Below are 16105 nucleotides of genomic sequence, written 5' to 3'. Positions count from 1 at the left end.
TTGACATGTCTACAAAGAGGCATTTAAATAATAGTGATCCCGATATTAAGGACAGGATCTATACACTAGAAAACCTGTTACCTTAAAAATGTTTTAGCTTGCTTGTTGTATCTTTCAAGTGCAAAAAGGGTAAAGATAAAAAAGAAGTTACACAGAATTCCTCTGGTCAAAAAGAGACAAACTGCACCTTGACAATACCATTAGGTCCCTTCATGGCACTGGGACAATAAATTCATCATGCCACAGGATCTTTGTAGTAGATTTTATAAGTAGCCCAGAGGAAGTCAGTAAAAACACTGGTCTGAAGTCATATTAAGTAATTCCTGACGAATCCTTAGCACTGCATGAACTAAAAGTGATTTTTAAAAAACTTTTACTGTTTTGTACAGTGATGGAGATTTTCAGCGGATAGAACTTTTTATTTCCCTAAAATTACTACAGAATCCTGTATGTCCAGATCCATAAACCACGGCATCATCACAGAAGATCTTCATGGTTTGCATATCTTGAAGGATGCCCTTAGAAACTAAGCAGGTGTATGACACCTGAGATAATATTTAGCCTAGCAGTCCTTTACATATCACAACACTTAACTGGAGATCCACCTGGAAAAGGAATAAATCTCTGCGAGAACAACTACAGCCTCTGCAGAAACAAACACACTGAAGGGCAAAGCAAACCCAGACAAACTACATAAGCACAGCTTCTGTAAGGTTATTTTTAGCCTAGTTTTCTAAAAAAAAAAAAAAAAAAACCAAAAAAACCTGTGCTGCACAAACAGTTTTAAAGGAGCTGTTAGTACTCAGGAAATACATTGAAGCTACTCCTGTGCACTGCTCAGCAACCAGAAAACCAAACCAGAAAGAACATTAGGCTACCCTATAAATCTACTTCACCCAGTTTTGGTGTTTGTACCCACCATACCAACCACTCACCTGTAAAAAAATGAAGGGGAAGGGGAGGCAGGGGGCAGAAACACCAGAATATTCAACAGGATTACGTAATAGAAGACTATGTTTTTCTGCTTGGAAAAGAGACATTTGAGGGGAAAAAAAGATAGAGGTCTATAAAATCACAAAAGATGTGCAGACTGAACAGAAATGACCATTCACTAATTCTCACCTAAGTCCTGAATCACTTGCAATAAAAGTCATCAAGAAATCAAGAATTATGTTTTCAAAAAGAAAGTTGTTTTCTTTCAGCAAGACTATTAAACTGTAAAATTCTCTTGCCACAGAGCACCTTCAAAGCCAAAAGTGTAGCACAATTTAAGTGAATTGGAGCTTTCAACAACTTTGTATACAAACTGCTTTGCAACACAGTCCAGATACAGTCTCTACCAAGTTCCTAAATTGCTGATTGCTATGAGAAAGGAAGGATACATTCAAGGCATTTATAGTATCTGAGCTTCATGGGCTACATGTTATTTTTGGAAAAAAGTAAGCTACCTTGATCTTCATCTGAAAGTCTGTACTACAGTCAGACTAAAGAAATAGGTAATTCTTTCTCCCCAGCCCAACACGCAGAACAGTCACTACCCCGACATCAAAGCATTCCTCTAAACACATTTTGCAGAGTTCACTACTCATTCATTATTCCATGAGCAAATACAACACTGAGAAATAAAACCACTTTTCATTAGCTCTAGAAGCAGTTCACAGGCACTGAAAATGCATCTTCCTGACAGATAAAGCAATCCTAGAAGTCATAAATACTGGAGGACACTAACAACTGGTTTCAATGCTTCAATAAATTTAATCCAAAAACTGATTATATAAAGCAAACAATGATTTCAAATGGATTTAATTACTTAGCAACTAAACAAATCTGCACTGACTGAATATATTGTAAGAGATGGCCAGCAAACCAGCTGCTTATCAAGATCTACACTTCCAGACCCAGAACACAACAGCAACTGCCACCCAAAAGAGCCACAGCCCGTGTTCCTCCCAAACTCAGCACACTCACATTCTCTCCCTACACTCTCCTATGACTGTGAGATGCAACCAGTAAAACAGGAGGAAAGAACTCGTATCAGCCATTTGCTGTCTTAGAGCTTCCTGGTTGGAAGTTTGTGCACTGTCTGATGAGTTTTCACCAGTTTATGTAAGTCCTTGTTTCTACATAAGCTTCCCAGTGGCAGGGTTTGTGTCCCCTACTCTAAACTCGGTTATAGGGGTGAGCACTCACAGTACCTTTAGCACAAATATACACTCTCCATTCCAAGGCTAATGTTAGACACAAGCGTTCCATCGCTGTAGCATCATCACTACCTATATTTTGCTGGTCTTCCCAACCTGCTTCAATGCCTTGAGTTTTCCTCTTAGAAATCATTAATCATGAATCTGCTCCATCTCTGTTCAGTTATCACTTTTTCCCCTTTTTAGCCTGTAAAGTGGCCAAAAAAGTGTTCTATGCTAGAAATGACAAAGAAAATGTGCAGCCTGGGGTGGCACCAAAGAAGGAAAGGAGAGAAGATAAAGTGGAAAATTCTCACCCATTATATCATTTGGAAGAAGATGCCAAGAATAGGTACCCAAAAATGAGGCTAGATGACTGATTTCTACACAGTCTATCACTTTTCAGACAGACATCCAAGTTCAGCAATAAATTCTAGCTTGTGCCAGGATTTCCAGACACTGTTCTTCAATCAATGCTTTTTAAAAAGTACGCCTTGCTTGTTTAAAAAGGAACACTCTAAGGACATGTTCTTCGATTTTTTTTAATTTTATTTTTTTTCTATCTCATCTGCTGCAGCAGTCTACACTTAAGGTGTAAACAGCACTATTGTACAATGTATTCCAAAAGCCATTCAAGTATTCCTAGTCAGAATTCATGCCCTAGACAGTCATTATTCCATTATCCCTGTGTATAATGTATTCCTTCAAAAGATTTTGAGATTAAAGCTGAAGACTTTAATATGAAAGTTTTATATATAACTGTTAGAAAGATCAGGAACTTTGCTGAAGCCAGCAAAACATGCTTCCCCACTAGATAAAAACTGGAAACAAATTCACTGCAAACATGAAAGTACAGACTTCTTTGTCTATACTCATATCCTATTCGTTTTATGGAATCAACTAAATCCCAAAGTAGCATCACACTACAGTACATATTAAATCTGGTCATGGTGACACTGCCTTCATTAATAATTCTCACCTTGACAAATAAAATATCTGACTGAAATTTAACATACATGGATAACTGTAACTAAAACTGAGCACAACAGCATTGTGTTTGCTTGTTTAAAATAAATTTTTTTAAAATGCCCAAAAATCCTTACAAAGCTACTTGCAGGCAGATTGGAGAATAGCATCTAGCACTGCAGCCCTGCTCAGTGCTTCCAAGGAACCCTATAACTGCAGCAGACAGCTGAAGAGCTTTGGGATTTGATCAGCAAGTACCACATGCTGAACTTTTACATATACATGGATCATCCCCTAAGTCTAGCATCGACATTTAGAGTCACAGATCTAATACTTGCACAGAATACAGAATGAAGTTCTGTGCAATACAAGCCATAAATTTAATCCTACACTTCCTTTCACCAAACCCACAACTGAATAACACCGAACTTTAAAGGTACCATCAGTTCTTTGATTATAGAAATTAGATCTAAATAATCTCAAATTACTGCCAGCATTGTACACCAAAGTTGATGTACCACATAATCTGTCCCTTGATCTGACCTGCCCAAACTCCTCCAGAGAGAGTATGAGTCTTAAGACAAACCACCCAAAGCAACAGTTATCCAGGATGCCCCCCCCCACCAAATCCTAAAATCTTCTGTTGCAACCATCTTTCATCCTATCACCTATAAACACATATGTGTGCTGCTGCACCCTCTCCTACTTTAATATAAGGTTTTAAAAACTGAAAAAGACAAATCTTTTCCAAAGCAAACAAACCTGGTACTCCTTTAAGGTCACTTTTCTAATCAGCCTCTTACTGTCAACCTTTCTCCCATTTAATTTGTATTTTCAGACAGCAGTTCCCAAAACTAGGCAGACTCCAGCACTGAACACCAAAGTAATTACTTCCTTTAAGTTCCATACAAAACTCCAGTTACTGACTGGAATTAAGCTTACTTTTCCATTCAACATTATCACAGTAGACTGTTACTGGAACCTACTATATCAATGGATCTCCTTCCACAGTATTGCTAAATAATCAACTATACTCAATTTCTAAAGAATGTTCTTCATATGTTTTACTTTGCACACAGAGATAAAATGGGGTCCATCATATCCCTTGTAAAAAAGAAGAAACAGATTGAAAAATTATATTTGTGTCTCCTCCAATTTTCTTTCCCTCAATTTTTGATGTTTATTTTTAAGTAGTGATTTAAGTATTGCAACAAAGCTAATGCCAGATTTTTTTCTATAAGTTTTGCAGGTTTCTCTGCAGGAATGTAATAAAACTTTCAGCAAAAAACCCTTTGAAATTCTGAGAGTTGTGACTTGTTATCTGGATAACATTTAGAACATATAGTTCATAATCTTAACTGAAGTTCCTAAAAGTCAGGCTTTCCTCTACATGTTTGATAAAAAACACAATGCCAAGCAGATCATTTTACTCAAGTCAGAAGATGTGAGAAGAGCCAGAATTTCAAGAAACTGATCTGAGTGTAAAAAAATAAAAATAAAAATAGAAGTTCCCATTTAAAAATTGAGTAATACTAATTACACTGCAAAAACCCACAAAAGTTATAGACAACCTGACTGAAAAGCTCTTTATATGTTCTCAACACATTTAAAATGATTGAAGTGTTCAATTTTATTTGAAATTGCTTCTGCTCCAGGCTACAAAACACATACTGAAGATAGATCACTACCGTGAACAATGGTGTCCTGTAACTTATATTGGAAAGGTCTAAAGGACTGGCTTGTTTTCCATACTGTATATAATGAAAGGTTAACCATCTTCCTAACCACTAATACAACATATACAACAGCTTGAAAAGTAAAGACTTTAGCTAGTAAAACTAGTTTTCTAAAAAGCAACCAAGAAAGACAACCTTATATTCCATTCATTCATCATTCGTGGCAAGGCTTCGCGAACGAAGATTTAGGAAGGCTCTATCCACATTTATTACAACCTTATATATTCAGATTTTAAATACTGTAATTTAACAGGCAAGGAGACTTCACCCAACCTCTCTAGGATTGTTTTTCAGATGCAAGTTCTGCAAAACTTGTATTATATACCACAAAAAAGTAAGTCTTAAATTACTACCACTATACCCACTTTACCGCTTATCCCCACTATACCACTATACTTTAAAAGAAGCTAGCTTTTAAGAACAAGCAATATTTTTCATCTCAAGATCAGCACATAAACAATTACAACTGCACAAAACATATCTGGTAAAACTGCAACATAACCAGTGGCAGACACTTACCAATGCACACATCTATCTTCCCCTTGATAGCAGCTTCATGCAAAGGAGTGTAGTTCCAATTGTCTCTGGCATTTGGGTCGGCCCCTTGACACAGTAACAGACTGACCACTTCTGCATGACCAAAGGAGCAGGCGTTGTGAAGGGGGATCAGCCCCCCATCGTCACGAGCATGAACATTGGCTCCCGTCTGTAGCAAGTGCTCTACAACATCCTTCCTTCCAAAACCTGCAAGAGAACATATTTCTGTTCATTTGCCTGGCAAAACAACATGATTTAATATTTAAAACTGTTCACTGTTCCAGTGCACAGATACCAAACTATATTATTCATGTTCTTCTTACACTTCTAAGTTCATTCACCATGAAGTGAAAATATACTCACCTGCTCCAACAACAGCTGGACAATTCATTTACACTCATGACAGAGCTGAACTGTGTTGTATTATAACTACCTGCCTAGCTGCCACTCTATCTCATTAAGAAGTTTTACAATAGGCTTGCCATTTTTTTTCAAGAAAAGCTTATTGTGAATTTTTAAAAAATATATAATCTGTATGTAACTAAAGCAACCATCTTACATACTATCTCTTGATATAGCTCTACATCTAGGAGAAATCCTCATATTAATAAACCCTGAAGGACAGTTCCAGTGCTCAAGCAGAACAACTTCATTTCAACCCAAAATACATTCTTGCTCTTTTACAGAGTCTGACAACTTCCAACTGATGGATAAGTTGACTCGAGGCCTCAGCTGGGACACAATGCCTCAGGAAGGTCTCGGCCTAGGAACATAGCCTCTGTTATGTCCAGGGAAGACAACACCGCAAAGCCAGCATTATCAAACTAATACACTTCAAAACTTGGCATCACTATGCCAGGCCCCAACACCTTCAGCTTGTTGTCTACAATGAACCTGGAAAGCTTCCACTGCCCAAATCTGCTTCCTATTGCCCCAAATGCCTTAGTACAGCAGTCTCTAAATTTTTGATTACACATGCTATCAGCAAAAAAATTTATAAGTCACCTACATACACTGCTGCACTATTGCATACATTATAAACATGCACAAAAATAGAAACTTTAAAAGGCTGAGATAAAGATGAAATAATAGCTGTTTTTAAATTTCCATTATATTTATTAACAGTACAAGATATATTTTCTTCCTGCACCCCAATGAAATATTTTGCACACTCTACTTTGGAGACCACTGCCTTAGAGGACCGGGGGGGGAGGGGAATCAAGTTCAAGAGGGACACTTTGAACCAAAACACAAGTGTTCATTTTCATACTAGGTTGTATCTCAAAGGTTGGACTGTATTTCTTATAAACCTCAGGGCTAAAAGCAGTATCACTGTAGATTTTAAAAGACTGCCACTTAAAGAGTTATTGTGTCTTCTGGTAATCATGTATACGAACCAGCTTAGGGATGAAGAATCCCACATGTACGAATTCTGTTTATGAAACAGCTGAATTAGTCCACAAAACACTACCAAAAACAAAACTAAAGGCCTTATGTCACTTCCAGAAGACATACACAAAGTTCAAGGGGTGCAAAAAAGAAGCTGTCAGCTCTCCTCCAGATGACTCTGTAACACAGCACAGCAAAATGCTGCTGAAACAGGCACAGAAATGGTTCTCAAAAGTCAGCACCCTCCGTCGCAGGCAACAACTCACGCACAAAGACCTCTCAAATTGGAATGTTTTACCCCAGAGTTGCAGTCCCTGAACAGGACCTCCATTTCAACGAATTAAGGCCCCTTTTTGCCAGAGCAGTGCACTGGTTACAGCTATGCAGACACATAACTTGGAATTAACGTGCTTTTCCCCCACAGTCCATACGGCAAGATCTCAAAGCCAGATCTAGCAGCTTTGCACCCACATCAGCTTATCCAGTTAAGGCTAATGTTACAACTTGACATCAGCGTTCAGTCAAGCTGCAGGCTAGCCTTTCTGCAGGAATTTACAGTCTCTTCAGTGAGGCACAGAGTCCTTCAACACGCTTTGAAGGACAGAAGTTTTCTACAAGCTGACTAATGCAGAGCCAAAACAAAAAAAATACCCTTTTACCAAGGCTTACCGTGGCTTGAGAATTCTGATGACAGTTTAACAAAATCTTTATTTCTGCCTAAAGAAGTTTTCTTCTATAAAACACAAACAAGCAGATGGAAGAAGCAGCTGGGGAAGACACCATGGATACAAACACAGACACACACATCTAGTAGAGACTGTAGCAGTCCACTCCTCGGTTAATCCTGTGTGGTAACATAGCTCAGGGGCTCCAGCTAGTAAGTCCAGCCTGGTTACTTTTCTGTAAGGACTCCCCCATTCCCAACGTACAGAGCCCTCAGCTGCTTCAGCAGTGATGCTGGACCACTACAAGTTACAAATTAGCACACTGGGCAGAGACCAAAGTGGGTTTTCTTTAATACATGGGGCTAAACAGCAGTTCAGCAGCTGCTCCACAAGCTGCTGAGTCCCAAAAGCTGCACGGGGGGGCCCACAACCAGACTGACACCCCACTCAGCAATACAATTTTAGTCCACCACTGCAGATGATTCAAAGCTTTCTGGTACATTATATAGAGATCACTGCGCATTAGAAATTACACTACAGAAATGGAAGCATGTGAATCAAAACTAGTATTATTAAAAGTGATATTTATTTATCATGACAAAACTGCTACCAGAAGACGTGTTTTTTCTTAACTGAACCACCAGCAAGGCCACTGCTGCTGTAAATCACTGCAGCTTCCAGCATGAAAACTCTTTTTAATTTGTTTCTGTTATAAAGCAGTCAAGGAACATCACCTGCAAGTTTCTAAATGGAAACTGACAGTTTAAAAAGGTTCAACAGCAAACAAAGCATCTCTGGTCCCCGAGTAAAGCTAACAAGCCCGGGACAGAAAGAACAAGAACTTAAGCCCTTGAAGCTCCCACAGTTTTACTGTTTGTTTGAAAGGTAAAGGAAAACTGAACCAGACAAGAATTAGGAAAGGGTGCTTTCAACTAAACAGTGAATCAACAGATTTTATTAGTCTTTAGTTTTTATATACTGAACTATTAAAAACAATGCTTAAAACTGCATAAGCATTTGGTTTACACGTGCCTCTTGTCTCTCAAGGAAAAACCACCTGAGTATACCTGAAAATCACAACTCCTTTTCAAATTGTTCAGTGTTGTAATTTTCAGGACTATACACATACTTCTTCAAGGTATTGCTGAACATGGGGTCATTGCTAAGGGTATCTTTGAAAATGCCAGAAATAAATACTTTACAGTTTTGGGGAACTACCTCTTCTGTTCAGTCCTCAAAAAGCACTGTGAGGCTGTAAAGGCTACTGTGATTTTATCCCACTGTACCACTCATCTTTCAGAGAAACAATTATGGCAACAGCTTCCGCACCACCATCTGCAAACCTAAGATGTTGAATTGACAAAGCGCCAGAAAGTCTTTAAAATTATCACATTACCCAACCTGATAAAGCAGTTGTAGTTACCAAAACTCCTGCAGTGTCAGGTTCATCTTTCATAAAAAAAAATATAACACACGCAAAGCCATTTGTGACAGATGATGCACATATGATTCAGTTTAAACTGAAGCAACTTATGTGATGACACTTAGGATGACTTTCAAAACACTATTCTTGCATATTCCCATTGCAACTTCGTAAATTAAAGTCTAAGGAAGAGTTCCTAAGAAAGGATCTGCAATCAAAGACCCCAAAAGACAACCGGATAGAAGGTTCCTACAGAAAACATCCAAAACCAGAGAAACCACAGAGAAGAGTCCCATTTAAAGAGCCAGCATGCAAGCTTGTTTTGATGAGATTCACCCGTCAGCTTCAACATGGACAGGGTTCCTTATCAGCTTGGCTATTTCACACAAGTAAAATGCACAAGCTTTGCCCTCATTTTAGCTTCTTTACACAATTCAGAATTTTCAGGCAAGTTGTAGTACCTCAAAAAACATTGTTCAGGAGAGAAAGGACGCAGTAATCCCAATATAAAAAAGGAGCAACAAGAGAACATCTGAAATTTAAGGGTGAAACAGTTGCCAGCCAAATCAAAGGCAAAAATTCAGAGTGACTGACAGGCTTCATTTCTCCAGTCATCTCACAGAAACAACTGATGACTAAGGCTTAGTGAAAGCCAAGAGCTGGACATAGCTATGATAGTTTTATATAAATTAAGAGATGGGCACAACAATTCACAGAAAACACCACTTAACTAGTTTTCTGCCAATGCTGTATTCTTGTCTTTTTTTCTCGCTTTCAGCCTAAAGTGACAGGTACAAATTGGAAAAAGGTTTTAGTTAGCAAACCGGCAGCTTGAAATTAAGCTAAATAAAACTTCTAAAATGCCATCAGACAAGATGAACACTACTTACTACTACTGCCATGATAACACATCCTGTTCTTCTGTCACAATCTGCTTTGAGGCCACAAGTTTGTCATGTCCCATCTCTTTTTGCAGCATTGAATCAAAGGAACAAGAGGTAACAGGCTGAGCAGGCAGAATGACTGATGGGAGAGGCAACACAAGGAAAGTAACCGGAGCACCAGCTGATACCCTCTGTTACACACTCCTATTAGGGCTTCCACCTTAAACCTCCCTTCAGTTAGTCACAAGCTTTCACATGGTAACAGTTTACAATCAATTTCTAATAGCCTCAAAAGACACAATTCCTTGCCCAATTTCAAGACTCATTTTCAGAAAGTTTGGTAAAAAACCCCAAACAAATAAATAGATGGACTCCCCTCTAGAACTGGAAGAATGCTTTGCCCAGTCAGCATGAGCATCAGTTTGATCAGTTTAAGTACAGCTGTACTGCTTCATCTGCTGCCCAACTAATGTCACTTGATCACCACACAGCATGAATTCCTCCAAATGCCAATCTCAACCTCTGCAAAGCTGCTGTTATATGCAGAGTTTGACTTATGACATGGAAGATTTCTAACTCTCATCAGATATTTATCTTCCTTTCACCTGTTTAGTCTTAAGAACACAACTACTCCAAAAAGAGTTAAGTTTCATAAAAGTGTAACAGACTTGTAGGTATTACAAGTAGGTACACTTGTAGGTATTAATGTGACCCTAAACAAAGCAGGAAAGATGTTCTTATTAAATGTACCCCCCCTTGTTAGAGCACTAAACAGCTTATATGAGAATACAAGACCTTGAAGTGGAAGAGAGTGTCTTAGAGACACACGACCTTTTGAGACAGAACACAATTAAACTGAGTGATTTAATTAGGTAAACTAAAAAGCCTTCAAGATGGGGAAAAGGGCCAGCTGGTTCAGTATTACTGAAGGTCTGAGATTTTGCATTTATATCCTCTTGTAAATTCCTTCAAAGGATATTTAAATAGGAAGGAGACGCATTGCACAAAGTATTGGAAGACACTTGAAGAGAACAAGTTATTGGTCACAGATAAAGCAAGCTGAACTTCCCACAAAACAATACACTTGTGACACTAACAGAGTTCAAGAATTACAAATGCTACAAAAAGGATAAAAGAAAGAATTCCAAAGTCAAGACCAGTAATTCATCGTTTCATCTTTTTTCATATGAAAACTGTACATTTTGCAGGCTCTCAGCCTGTAAGGCTGCCAGGATGATTCCCAACTGACTACACAGTTTGCAGTCTTCATTCTGTCCATACGAATCCAGATGAAAATTATCAACCCTGTTTTAAGTTGCATAATTTTAAGGCAGAATTAACCAGTGACAGCTTTACAATTAACCATGTGAGTAAGGTCAGAGCTCTCCTGTGATGAGGATGTATCAGATAACCACAAGTTGAGTCAGAGTAGTTTAAGAATGGTATCTCAGGCAAGGCTTTCCAAAGCAGTTTTAGCTAATTTGTTGTACATTGCACCACAGGTGGAGTGGTCGATTCAGGTGTCTCTGCATGGATTGAAACTGTGCAATAAGTTAACAAGTACTTCTTGCCATTTCCTGGCTCTCCCTCAAGGAACACTCTGTAGCTTGTTATATCAGTTCTGCCTCCTCAGTTGCTTATCTCACTCACATATGTCGAAGTACCTTGCATTTCTATGATTAACAGCTTGCTAGTTGACAAATCAACTTGATCAGTTCTCTTAAACTCTGACCGCTGACTGTTTCCCAACCCAAGTGATGCCTTCAGGATTAAAGCTGTATACTCAAGAAATTTTCAAAAGAATGGTTATATAAGCTAGCCTTCACAAAAAAGTTTTGACTTCCAACAGTTATTACTACTGACATCAAAAGCATGCTTACAGAAGACTGCTTTCCCCAAACAGCTTTTTGCCATTACTACAGATACAAGCAAAAAGACAACAAGGTTTTCTGTACATCACTGATGTTCTAACAAGTCACCTTAAATCAGGTTTCTCCAAGCCTGGGCTTAATACTACCAAGAGCACTCCAGTCTGTGATCCCAGCTCCGTATCTTCCAAAAGCCACTCCTGGAAACCCTCACGTCCTCCTTAGTACAGAAGTGGGTATTAAGCCACAGTCTGGCAATTACTCTCTATATTAGTACTCTCTATATCCTTGGGTCAAACACTAGAACAAAAGTAACTGTAAAGCTAAAATAATGTGTTGCACAAGAACTCAAGGGGGCTAACTCCACCATCAAAAAGAAGTTAAGCTTCTCATTAAATGGGTGTGGAACTGGACAAGCTTATAACTGTGGCTATATGAAGAAATTGGCTTGGACTCAGCTCACTTCTACCACGTCCATCCACCTAGTCATTTCTGAAAGAGGCACTATTACTGATGACTTACCAGCAAGGACCAGGCCTAAAAACATACGAATCAAGGTGTCAGCAGTAAGTACATATATATCCTTTTGTAGGGCTAAACCCATTTTCAGAAGGGAAGAAGCAAGGCTGGCTCCAGGCTGGCTCCAGGAAAAAGCAGGAGTTCTCTGCATCCAGGCATATTAAAGGTAGAAAAGTCACAGAAAGTCAGCCTTTGTATTGGGAGTGTTATGCACGGAGATGACACACAGAGCCATGACAACATCACTGCCAACCTGCTTCAAACACAGGAGCAATACAGGCACTCCAACTCACAGACCATATAATGACCCACAGAATCAGGATCTAGGTTGAGAGCAAAGTATCCCACACAAAATATACCTAAGATGTGACACATTATCGCATAGACTGAAATCATCCCACCATTCAAAGAAAGTCAATAGCATTCCTCAGAGGGGAAAAAAAGTTACCTCTCACATACACACAGAGCAACCAAATCATTTGATTATCCACACAAAGGAGGTATTTTGTCAACTATGTGGCAACAACATCGTCTTATGCAGGATTGCCATGACAAATTTTTTTCAACTAGTGAGGGGTATATAATGAAAATCTTCATAATCTGGTAAAATAAACAATGACAGTTAAGATCTTTCTCAAGGAAAATAGGTAACATCTTTAGATCAAGAGTGCAGTGGAAAAGCAAGGGAGTGAAATAGTTTGCCTCATTCAATCCAGTTTGAAGAAGAGAATCGTCAAGCAGAACATAGGATATGCCAGTGAAGAGGGTGGAAAGTACAAGAGGAAGCAAGCTACTTTTAATACAACTCCAATTATTTAATGAACTCCTTACCACAGGATGAGTTTCTAATAACAAGTCGAAACTGGGTTTTGCTCAAATGGTTGCTGAGCTACAAACTGTAGGAAGAGTACTCAGAGAAGTATCATATGAAGGGGGCAAGTGTATAACTCTTCCCCAGACATCTGCTTTTGGCCACCAGCATGGATAAAACACTGAGACAAACATACCTTTGTTCACGTCTAGCATAGTTCCTTTTTAATTTTTTTTAGTTATAAGCAAGCTAGTTTTCATTGAAATAAACTGAATACAAAAGATATACATACATTCATACCTCCACTTAATTTCTTTCTTTTTTGTGTGTGTTTTAATTCACTCAATCACTTTCAAAGCTCAATGGAAGCCTGAACTTAGTACTTTTTACAAGAAACTAGAACTGGGGAAGTTGTCCTTCCCTATTATAGTAAAAGTAACTTAACTGCCTGGCACTGCTGCCAAAAATGACATCTGAAAAAACCAGACTGAGCTGGGTGGGAAGAAGTACCTGGGGGGAAGGGGGAGAGGAAGAAAAAAATAAAATCCATCTCTCCCTAAAATTGGAAAATGAAGAAGAAATTAGAAGAATTCCTCTTTCACAAATCTCAAAATCAGAAGTAAGGTAAACTCTATTAAGAGTTTACCTTTAAGAGGTTTGAAAAAAGCAGTTTAAAATATGACATATTGCACTCTCAACCTCCCATTCCCCTAGTGAAGGCCATACAATTCACAGCTAGGTATGGCTCATAAACATGAGCTATTAGCCAAAACACAGCTTCATACACAGTAGACTCCTATGCTCAAAAGCAAACAAGTTTTATTTCTCCTTTTGCTCACAAAGGAGATGAAATAAACACACTGCATTTTTGGTAGATACACAGTGCCTAAAATCAGTTGCATTCAAATAACATGCTTGCTTATAGGCCTTTCCAAAATACAGGACCTCAAGATCCCTGTAATAAGAAATCTGCCTAATACTATTACATGACAAATCCACTTGGACCAGACATACTGTGATTTGAGATAAAACAGGTATCTAAGTTTCTAAATCTAGAAAAACAGATACAGGAATTTGTTAGGTACAAGAACCTCACCTGCTGTTTTCCTTATGCTACAAGGAATCACCTCCCACTGCTATTACAGTAACATCTTATTGAGACTATCAACTTTCAAGGCCTTACCCCCTTAAGTTTTGTTCATTTCTTCCCTAATCAAAGCAGAAGTTACCACTGCAGCTTCAGCACTACAGTCTGTACTAGCACTGAAGTTACAACCTGAGATCTCAGAGTCTTAAGGGAAGCAGCAAGGTCTAACTTGAAGCCTAAATCCAAAACAAGCAGAACAGAGTCAAGCCTTCCAAAACATTAAGAACTTCAGGTGCACACATGCAGTTGGTACCAGCATTATTGTTCCAGGGTTCACTCAAATTACGTCCATCTCTGTGCCCCAGAATTCACTATATTTTAAACTCCACTTGCATAAGGTCATGCTTCACTGGTAGAGCTCAGGGACCAGAGAAGAAAGAAAAGGAAACAGCTCAGGATCAAAAGTTCCCTTAGGGGCATTGTCAAATGCCACTTATACTTTGAAAACAAACAAAAACAAACCCATACATTCGCAGAGAGTATTATCTGACTGATAAATTGTACAGCACTATTTAGATTCCAGGCAACACCATGACATAAAATGTTCCATTTTGTTATTGATTTCAACACAGTGTTTTAGACTCCCATGCCAGCATTTAAGTACTGACCACTCAATACAGTCTTATCACCTTAATTTATGTGTACTAGTGCACCACTTCAAGCTCAAACAATATCTGTGTGCTCCAGTATATAAGGTCCAGTCCTGTGGCACACATCAGAAAGCCCTCAGCCCGACCACAGACCTAGCAGTTGTACGAGTCCTGACTTCGGGCTGATGATTTAAAACACCTTCCTTAGTTTACTTTTATCATGAACTTTGTATGCCTTGTCCCCTCAGTGAAGATCACACACCTTGTAAAAAATGTTCTTTTTATGAACTACACTAACCTGCAACAGCTTCACTTGACAAACAGCAATATTTACTTCCAGGTAACCAACATTGTTGGACATCACTGTTAAATTGCTTTTATGACATTAGTTCTGATCACAATGACTTTTCTGCACAAAGAGGTATATTCTTTTCTGGACACATCTGTAACTTTTATCAAGTTCAGTTGTTCCACTTCACCTCTTTCCCCAGCCCACTCAGGCCACTAGAGATGCAGAGATCAATCAGCAGCTATGCCCAAATAAAAGGAAAACAAATTACGAAGGACAAGGCATCAAAACTTCCTACCAAATCCATGTGCATCGCAGGGGTCCCTGAGCTGCTACAACATACATGAAACCCTTACTTCGAACCAACTCTGTCCTGGATTTGTTTCTCACTTGCTAAGCCCACGTGCACAAGTTTGCAGCAGCCCATGTGTCAAGCAGAGAGAACATCGTCCACACTTTTAAAGCATACGGTCTCTTCACGCCTCCAGGATCTCCTCTCCCACTCGTCTCACCCAAAGGAAGGGGATTTAACAGCCATCCCCCCGCAGCCTGTAGTGAAACACCGCCGGGGGAGTGAGTGTGTATGCTCACACTCTTCTCCCAGCTCAGGCTTGCGCTCTCCCGACAGTCCTGGGGAACCGGGTCGCGCCTGACCCTCCCCGTCCCGCCCGCTGTCACGGCCCCGGCCGGGCGCGGGAGGCCCCGGTACCCACCGGCGGCGAAGTGGAGCGGCGTGGACTTGCGCCCGGCCATGTCCTTGGCGTTCACGTTGCCCGTGTCCACCAGGCGCTTCACGCGCGTCACGTCCCCATTCCTGCAGGCCTCCAGCAGCTCGCGGAACGCGCCGCTCGCCGCGCCCGGGCCCGCCGCCTCGGGGCTCTCCGCCGCCGGGCTCGACGCCGCCGACGACGACGCGGACGAGGAGGAGGAGGACGAGGAAGAGCCGCTGGAACTACTGCCCGAGCCCGGCGGCGGGCCCGGCACGGCGGCGCCCGCGCCCTCCGAGCACTCCGCGGCCGGAGGCCGGTCCGCGTCGGGGGGCGCCTCGCCCTCGGGGCCGGCCAGGCTGTGGCGCTGCGCGGCCGGCGCCAGGCTGGGGCT

The 16105-nt window shown here is 40.1% G+C and overlaps 1 protein-coding gene across 1 annotated transcript in view; it reads right to left on the bottom strand.

The window, feature by feature from the left end:
* The window catches only part of TNKS (tankyrase), a 131602-nt gene extending 115520 nt beyond the window's left edge, over nucleotides 1–16082 (bottom strand). Inside the window, exons 1-2 of the mRNA XM_027635854.1 lie at nucleotides 15718–16082; nucleotides 5402–5626 (exon numbers count right to left, since the gene is read on the bottom strand). Coding sequence (XP_027491655.1) covers nucleotides 5402–5626; nucleotides 15718–15757 — 265 coding nt within the window. The 5' untranslated portion in view covers nucleotides 15758–16082. The remainder of the gene's footprint in view (nucleotides 1–5401; nucleotides 5627–15717) is intronic.
* Between the last annotated feature and the right edge of the window lie 23 nt (nucleotides 16083–16105).

The sequence above is a fragment of the Corapipo altera genome, unplaced genomic scaffold, assembly GCF_003945725.1.
Source record: "Corapipo altera isolate COAL_440 unplaced genomic scaffold, ASM394572v1 22b, whole genome shotgun sequence".
Classification (NCBI taxonomy): domain Eukaryota; kingdom Metazoa; phylum Chordata; class Aves; order Passeriformes; family Pipridae; genus Corapipo; species Corapipo altera.
This window is presented reverse-complemented; position numbering and strand designations above follow the sequence as displayed.